Source organism: Etheostoma spectabile, chromosome 9 (genome assembly GCF_008692095.1).
Source record: "Etheostoma spectabile isolate EspeVRDwgs_2016 chromosome 9, UIUC_Espe_1.0, whole genome shotgun sequence".
In the NCBI taxonomy this organism is placed as follows: Eukaryota; Metazoa; Chordata; class Actinopteri; order Perciformes; family Percidae; genus Etheostoma; species Etheostoma spectabile.
Window position 1 is genome coordinate 7,866,913 of NC_045741.1, and position 9,300 is coordinate 7,876,212.

At 40.8% G+C, this 9,300-nt stretch overlaps 1 protein-coding gene and 1 long non-coding RNA gene across 2 annotated transcripts in view; one reads left to right on the forward strand and one right to left on the reverse strand.

The window, feature by feature from the left end:
- Nucleotides 1-8,101, reverse strand: part of LOC116696171 (uncharacterized) — a 19,732-nt gene extending 11,631 nt beyond the window's left edge. Inside the window, exon 1 of the long non-coding RNA XR_004333643.1 lies at nucleotides 7,985-8,101. This is a non-coding gene — a long non-coding RNA (uncharacterized LOC116696171). The remainder of the gene's footprint in view (nucleotides 1-7,984) is intronic.
- The window catches only part of slc22a23 (solute carrier family 22 member 23), a 25,885-nt gene that overhangs the window by 607 nt on the left and 15,978 nt on the right, over nucleotides 1-9,300 (forward strand). Inside the window, exons 2-3 of the mRNA XM_032526947.1 lie at nucleotides 2,430-2,533; nucleotides 4,370-4,524. Coding sequence (XP_032382838.1) covers nucleotides 2,430-2,533; nucleotides 4,370-4,524 — 259 coding nt within the window. The remainder of the gene's footprint in view (nucleotides 1-2,429; nucleotides 2,534-4,369; nucleotides 4,525-9,300) is intronic.

Below are 9,300 nucleotides of genomic sequence, written 5' to 3' on the forward strand. Positions count from 1 at the left end.
GTGTGTGTGTGTGTGTTTTGGGCATGGCAAGTCAGTATCACATTATTAATGAGAATATTTTTCAACAGTTAGACAACATCAAATTAATAGGCCTATAACATCACATATAAAATAATCAGAGTGACGTTTAGTTCAATGCCCTGTGTTCCACTCACTAAACACTTAACTTGTGCAATGCTGGACTACCAATTAGGCAAAGTGGCCAACTGTCTCAGAGCCATAGAACCAGGGATGCACCCTTTCTTCCTCCAGATACTGAGTCCGATATCTCACCTCGGTGAATCTGCAGATACAGAACATGGACTCATCCTGACTTTGTGAATGTAACCAATAGCAGAAACACTGATATTCATAATGACATTAAATAACCTGTATCAATATACCAATCTGAGATACCAAAGATCAGTGTATCTTTGCACAGTATTCCAGGGACCCTGTGCTCCAGATTTTCTCTGTTAGCAGTTTTTTGTTTATTAATTGTTAATTTATTTTGGAAAATATATCACGCTAAAGCACTGACATAAAAAGGTCTTCATGTACCTTATAACCTAATCTTGAATCCATGTTTTGAATACTGTTAAGACTGCAACTTGCAATTATTTTTTATAGTTGATTAATCTGTTTTCTCGATGAATCCATTAGTTGTTTGACATTTTTCACCATTCTCTGACGTTTTGTAGACCAATCAGTGTTTCCCAGAGCACAAGATGACGTCCTGAAATGTCTTGTTTTGTCCACAACTCAAACATTTTCAGTTTACTGTCACATAAGAGAGAAGAAACTTCATTATTTCAGCTTTGTGCTTATATTCCGCACATAAAAAAAAAAAAAGATTGTTTAATCACATTACAGCGGAGCCAATCCTGAGCCAAAAAACAACTTGTAGAGAGAGTGGAGGGAACGGGGGCCATCCTTCCATGTCTAAAAAACAGAATTTTAATAACTCATTTTCTGCTTTGGATCCAATTTAGACAACAGCATGTTGTAAAATGATAAAAACGGTGTGGTCATAGCATCCTGGCTTCCACTGAGAGTTCCCCCCCCTAACTCTGTTTTCCCAGATAACAATGGTGCTAATAGCCCGTACATAATAACCCCATACTGCCTGAGTTCTCCAAATCACCACCGGCTATTTCACAACCCAGACCATCGGTCATAACCAATAATCATCTCATTCTCGTCTCCTCTGCTCAGTCAGATGCTCAGCGGGGAGGGGGGCGGGGGGGTTCTTTAAGTCATTGTTAAACACCAAACACTATTTTCACACAGCTGACTCGCTCTGCTGCACTCTTCCTTAGACACATACAGGGTTGTGCACATGTATCGCGTACACATCGTGCTTCCACATGTGTCCCTGGCTGAGTTTCAGATGCTGAGAGCCGCAGCGGTGCAGTTTGCACTGACCCATGGGTCCCAGAGGAAAGAGTGGAAAGCTATTGATTTCTGTTATTATGGATTACGCGCTAGGGTTGCACGATATTGACTAAATGTGATATTACAACATCAATGTTAATTTCTATATTTTTAAACATATGTAAAATTACAAAAGTTACAGGAGAGCGCATCAAAATACATTACATACAACAAATTGAACAAGTTTCCTTTCAACACACAAGTTTTATTTCAACCGACGGTCATATTGGACTGGTACAACATGAATAATTAAATTAGGACCATGTCTACAGAACAGGACATGTTTTACTGGTTGGACAGTATAAAAATATAGATAACAGGACACAACTTTTCTTTCCTTTCTCGGATTCTTTCTGTTTTGTTGTCTCTATCTATTTCTTCACTTACACTGTCACTCTGTCGAAATATGCACACACGTGGTTCGCTCCGTAGGGTTTGTCACGTAGTGGACAACACGTGCAGTTGGCACGGTAACTGGCCAATGAAACATGATCATTGTCATCATGAGCGTTTCAAGCTCTAAATCAAACCCAACTAAGCCACACAGCCAACAGACGGGACGCAGCGCTCCACAAAATACACAAAATATGAGATACTTATTGCAATACTTTCGATATATTGCGATAACGATATTGAGTTGATATAGCTTGCACCCCTAGATATAATATTGCGCAACGTGATATTGCGATAACGATATTGAGTTGATATATCGTGCACCCCTAACACGCGCCCACATTCACACACATGCTCTCTCTCTTTTTGCCTTCGAGATACACGGTTGAATATTTCAAAAGTGTTTGCACCATGTTTGCACACTCATCAGCCTTCATAAATTGTCAAAACAATGAGTCGGAGAGTTTGACAGACTTCTGATGAGAAAAGCCCACGTCTTTGTGGTTCTGTGGAGCTCTTCAGATAAAAACAGCTGCTAATGAATTCCCTTTTATCTTTTTTTGTGTGTTTTTTTCTGAAAAGTCGACTAACGTTGCCCTCTCTGTGTTTCTCTCTTCTTTCAGTGGAACCTGGTGTGTGACTCAGCCTGGAAGGTACACATTGCCAAGTTCTCTTTGCTGGTGGGCTCCATATTTGGTTACCTAGTGATGGGTGTCATGGCTGACTGGTAAGCTGCCTCTTTTATGTCCATTTTGTGCCACTTTACAGCTTCTGTTAGTTATAATCTATTACTCTGAGCTACAAAAACCCCCACATTTTCTCACATCTACTCGTATCTAGCCATGCAGATAGTTTGGGTTTGGTTTGTATAGGCTTTTGTCTCTAATGGCGTTTTTCCATTAATGGTACCTGCTGGACTCGCCCGCGGTGCCCCGTCCTCCTTTTTCCATTGCAGATTAGTACCGCCTCATGAGGCGAGCCGTGGCTGGTCGTCAGAGCAGGAAACTGCCGTGACCTAACACGACACACACACAGAACGACGAAAGTGTGTTGCTTCAGATTTTTGGCCTTAAGCCAGAAGACAAATTAGTTTCAAAAGAAGCTGGAGGCAGCAAAAAAAACTTAAACATGGCGGCTTTATTTGGGACACCCCCCGTCTGTTGCTAGCAATGATGACGCAGTGATTAGTGCCGATTCTCTCCAACCAATCAGCAGTCTGCAGGTTTTCACGTCACCTTTTGGTATCGCCTCAGCTCGCTTGGAACCTCGACGGAGGTGATACTAAAAATAGTACCTGTTAGCAGGTACCAGGGACTTTTTTTGTAATGGAAAACCAAAAAAGGAGTTGAGTAGATACCACGCAGTGGAAAAACGGCATAAGATTTCGGCCTCTATCACAAAATGGTGGAGGTGAATGGAGTTTATTTGTGCACGTTAAACTTTGTGCACTAATAAACTGTAAGATCTGTATTTTCACTAGCCGATAATCTCTGAGCTAGCTACTGAACGACAACGTCGGCTAACGTTGTTTTTTTAACAACACTATTAACACCATGATTGAGCCCATGAGTCATGACCCCTTAGGCCATTAGCTAATGTTAACAATCAGTTGTGGTTAATCCTTGTGATGTTCTCCCGTCAAAATCAGCACTTTTATTGACAGTTTTTTATCAATGTTTTTAACTTTTTCTGACATTTTTGTCCCTTTTTTCAATGTTTGTCACTTTTTTTGACATTTAACACTACGTAACACTAACTTATTAACTTTACAGTTATTTTTGGAATTTATGGTCAATAAACCTCATTTATAGGAAATTATACCTAATGTTTGAGTTAGAAAAGCAGAAATGATCAATTATGTAGACTAAAATGAAAGGAATGGACGTTGATGGATAATCACAGACTGGAATATGTCAACTTTTACTTATTTTTTTAATATATTTTTGTCAAATGCTATAAAATTGAATAAGACACCCCAAAATTAATGAAAGTAGAGAGTTGTACTTGCCAAAGAGCGTTGTGTGGAATCAATCATGTTATTTTGGGGAATTAAAAAGAACATTGATATAGGAAAACGGGTCAATTTGACACGAGGACAACATGAGGGTTAAACAGTTAAAGGCCTGTAATAATTAATACATCATTGTCTAAAAAAAATGTGATTAGACAAGGATGTATTAATTGTTACAGGCCTACATGGACAATTAAAACCCAGTGTACTGTATCTGCCTGGCGGAGATAGTCAATCTGTAAAGTCCGTTATATTCACTGTGGTCTGACTCGTGGGAAAAAAAGTCCCTCCATTGTATTTGGGATCAGTAACCATGGGAACAATGTAAAGAAAATGTGCAGGCCAAAGAGGCTTCACCTCTGACCTGACCCATTGACCTACTGACCCCCCCCCCACCACCCTTAAAACAGGAAGTCTACAGAGTCTGAAGCAAACAATGACTGGAAGGATCCCTTTCACATCACTGGCTTCTTTTCTCAGTTTGTGAAAGTGTTTTTTTTTTAAACACTTTGCTACGTCTTTCTCCTTCTTGCTTCTCTCTGTTTTCTAAAGGTTTGGTCGACACCCGGTGTTGATTCTCTCGGTGCTTTTCATGCTGGTGTTTGGTCTGAGTGTTGCCTTCTCTGTAAACGTCACCATGTTCAGCACCTTGCGCTTCTTTGAGGGTTTCTGCTTGGCGGGCCTCGCTCTCTCCCTCTACGTGCTCAGTAAGTACAAACTGTCACCTGCTCCGGCCTGTCTGCTGTTTTATTTTTTTAATTTTTAATTTTTGCTTTCCTCGCTACTGTATTTCCACATTCCTGCTCCATCATTTATTGTGTTCATTTCATCTCATAATTAGTATCTGTGTAGTACAGTATGGATCCCTGGAAGCGACATATGGGAGAAAAAAAGAAAGTCCTATTTCTGGGAAATATTAGGCTTGTGTCCCACTATAGCAACACCAATCCCCGCAGACTGACCAGAATCAGACAACTTTTATTCTCCCATATTGCCATACATCTGTTGTCTTTTGAAAAGTAATCTTTTGGGGGGTGTTTTCAGTTAATGTGTTGTTTACACACTAAATTACATAGTTATGCAACTATTTAACATAATCTGCTTTAATTGTTACTGTTTGTTGGTGCTGAGACTCAGGCCTGTTTTACCTCCCTGTCAACTATATTTCCCTCTAGAGTATGTCCTCTCTGTGGCTCGGGATAATAGCCAGTGGCCAAGGTGACACCAAACGGCTAATAGCATTTTCATTTTTCCAGAGAGTGACTAAACCCCCCGCACTGCACTCCCCGCTATCCCCTCTCCCTGCTGCCCCCCCCCCCCCCCCCCCCTCTTTCTCACCCTGTGCAGGCCTCCTCTCTGTCAGGCCAGTAGGAGATTAGTCATACATTATGCGTGGAGTGAGGGCAGACTTTAAGCTTGGGTGGTGGGGCGGGTTTTTGTACCTCTCTGCAGGGGGTTCCCGATAAAGCTCTGCTGAACTGCTTCTTTACACAAACAATCAAAATGGACGCCTCCGAGTCGTCTGCCGAGAGACTCCTGAGAGTTGGATTTAATCTGTGATGTATACAAAGGCAAACAAACACTACTAATGCGTGGAATGGTATTTTATAGCCCTGTTTATGATGGGTACAATATAAAGACTCTCACAGTATGGGCTGACTGGGTGGAGGAAAATATGTAATTGGGATTTTGTTTCCGTCTATTATTGAGATTTAATGCAATGACTACCTATACATATTAACTCCAGGCCTGTATTTAGGACTACTGTTGATCCAGGGCACACTTTCCCTTCTCCATATGTATCCGTCTCTACAGTTTGCTCATTCATGTCTCACACATACACACACTGTCATTTTCCTCCTGTTATTTCAGTCTGTTTGCCAAACAATGTATCTGTAATGGGATGGCAATTTTTTTGTATGTCACTTGTTTGTGTGCTCGGTGTCGACAACGATGGGATAAGTAACTGTGTGTGTGTGTCTCTGCTGTTTGTGTGAAAGAACAGATTGTTTGCATGCACTTTGAAGAGCAACAAAAACGGGTCTGTGTGAGTTTTGCGTGAGGTGTCTGTCGGTTGTGTGAGGTGTAGATGAATACAGTAGGAGGAGCAGTCGGCTCTCTGCCACCGAACGAGCCAACTATGAAGTAAACTCACGTATAATAGACCCAACCGCCCCGTCAATAGTAAAAAAGACTAATGCAGAATAACAGCACCAATAAACACATCCTCAAAGGCTGAACACATACTGTGCTAACACATTAGCTGTGAGGCAATGCAACCCTCACATTTATCTCATTATTCTAACTAAAACAACACAGATGCAGAAAGGAATATGAAACGTCTCATCACTGTACCTTGTTTCTGCTTTTATTGTTTTCCGAGAGAGGAACACCGGTCACCCTGAAGGACGTCAGTATTTTGGCGGTGACACATTGTTTCGTTCTGTTGGCTCTGTGGTCCAGTGCATTGGGTTTTCAGAGAATAGAAAGAAAATAGAAAAGAAAAGAAAAATTAGAAAATAATGGTTGAAGAAGTAGGCTTGCAAAAGTCTGGGAATTTCCAAATTGGAAACTTTTCATAGGAATAAACAAGAATGAATGGGAATAAACTGGATTTTTTTTTTAAATATTGCTTGTAAAAATACTGTTGCTCTATAAAAGGGAACTTAAATGTAGTAAAAATCTTGCAGCATAATCTTGGTTTTGACAACCTGGTTTAATGCGATTTCAGTTGAGAAGTACTTGTGTCTTTTACTTCAGTAAAAGCAGCAAAACTGCTCTGTAAAAATACTTGGTCACGAGTAAAAGTCTTATGTTCAATTTCACAGTTTAGTCAAGTGAAAGAACAAAAGTATTAACAGCAAAATGTACTTAAAGTATTAAAGTAAAAGTACTTGTTGGGCAGAATAAGTTAGATTATCACATTTATCATATCCCAGGAATATTTAACATTAACGTTTTTATGTTACAGTGTTACAGCAGGTGAATGTGGAGCATATGTTAACTACTTTATATAGTGTTGGATAGTTTTTAAAAAGTACAATATTTCCCTCTGAGATATGTGGGGGAGAAGAATAAAGTAGCACAACATTAAAATGCTCAAGTAAAGTCAAAGTACCTATAAAATTGCACTTAAGTATTTTTATATTTGCTTCTTTATTTACACATACATAAACTAAAAAGATAAAATGTATAATTTGCAAGGGAATGTAAAGGAGAATTGCTAATCCTTAAAAAAACCTCCATGGGTTTGAAAAGTGGCATTCTGTACTTACTAAGCTTGCAGTACTTACTAAGCTTGGATCTCCCATCCGAGGACCCAGGGCCGAGCCCATCATTAGCCTCCGGGCGTTCTCAAGCTTAGATCTGGGATTGCGGCAAACTTCTTTAAAACAAAGTCCTACAGGGCAAGAAACGCAAGCAGTCAGACAATCACACAGGTTGTAACCAAGACAACAGTTTAGCCAATCTTATTTGGAAGAGAAAACATCCATCACAGTCACAAATCAGCTGCACTGTTCAACTCTGACCTACTGTTCTTACCATAGTTGTGTGCGTAGTTTTTCTTGTGCAATAAGAAATTTTCCAATTGCCTTCCATCTTGGCCACGTTGAGCCCCGACAAAACGTAGCAACTAGCAATTTAAAAAAAAAAACTGAAAACGGGGGGGGGGGGTGTTGAACACTGTTGAGTGCACAAGCGCTTTCAGTGAGTTCCATTTACCTCAGAACTCAAAAACCAAAGCTGGGAATGATGAACGAACTGGGAATGAACTCGGATTTTCATTGTTTTCATTAGCTCTAGCCAGGTTAGCCATTGTAAGCAATGCCAGTTCATAAAGACGCATTACGAAGTTTTTGTGCATACAAACAGCGCGGCAACATGTCCACAAATAGAAGTTGGACAGGACTGTGTGACTGATTTAGTGCTACACAAATAACACAGAAGTGCTAATAACTGTATGTCACTACAGCTTTCACAACAGCACGAGCAGCCATGTTGGATTTTTAGTTCGGGGTAGTGCGATGCTGTCCGACTTCCGTGCTTGGAAATCCGTGATTCCAACTTTGACCTTAAAAAATCCAAATGGACCGCCTTTTCCATTACCATGAGTTCACATACGCGTCTCTTCTGATTTGAGTATCATCTATGACTAATCCAATAAACGAGAGACACACTCACTAAACAAGTGAAAACATAACTCAAAGGCATTTCACACCGTTCCGAGGAAACATGTCGTTCAACACGGAAATGGAAGCAAACCGTGCGACCGTTTTCAGATTGAACGTGCCCCTGTTCTCCAGCATGTGAAACACATAAACAGTTGGACTGAAGTCATGTGACTAACTTGGCCAGTCAAAAACATGCTACGGTTTGCCCTTAAAAGATGGTTGCCCCGTCTGCATGTTTAGCGTCATAATGCTGTTGCTTTGTGCTAAAACTGAAAGGGGGGGGGGGGGGGGGGGGGGGGGGTTGTTGATGTTAGCAGCTATTATGGCTGTAAAACCCCTCAAATTAACACTGAAAGCCAGCACATTAACATCAGAGTGCTGAATGCTAAATATGCTGCAGCGGCGGGAAGCAGATCAGATAGAGAGATACAAAAATGTGCATGTAGCACATGTATACTGTATTATTTATGGATGATTGTACAATAATTTTGCATGTGTGTGTGCTGTGGTTACACTGCTACATCTTATCCTGCCCATCTTCCCACAGAAATACTCTTTCCGCCTGCCTCGTCTCTCCCTCCTCTCACCCTCTGTCACTGTAAACACAGAACCACATTTCTAATTCCAGCACCTCAACTCTCCTCTGCCTCATTCATCCCATCCTCCTCCTCCTCCTCCTCTCTCTCTCTCACTACTATTTCATCACTACCAGCACGCTCACCCTCACTTTCTCATTTTCTCGAGGCTCATTTGAAATCCCTCATCGTTTGGTTATCTCTCTGCAGCATGCAGCGAATAATAAACTCCACTGGAGCTGCCAGCAGGCGCTTTAGTTTGCTCTGCTAATGTAAATGTGTTGATTTGTGTGTTGTGTGCACATTTGGTCGTTGCGTTCTGGGTTTATTGGTTTGTTATTTAGCACCTACCTCAGGACTGTCGTCTAGCTGGAAGGAAGGAGCTTTTTTTCTCCTCGTATCTTTTACTTTGCTATTCCTCCCATTACCCAAACTCATCTGGAAAATATTATAATAGTATGTACTACAAGTGCTGTTTGTCCAAGAACGTATGCAAAGACAGGAATACACTGAAACTCTATCTTCTGAGAACGAAATACTCCATTGGCTTTAAAGGCTGCTCCTTCATAGCAGAGAGCAGATGTAGTCAGCTTAGGTTTACAGCTGTTACAATGGATTCCAGAAGCATCAAACGTCCACAGAAACTTCTCAAACCACTGCTGCAGCATAGTCAACTTCTCTGCCGTTGATCCATAAGTTTATTATATTCCCAAGAATCATTCTTTTACCCCCCCCC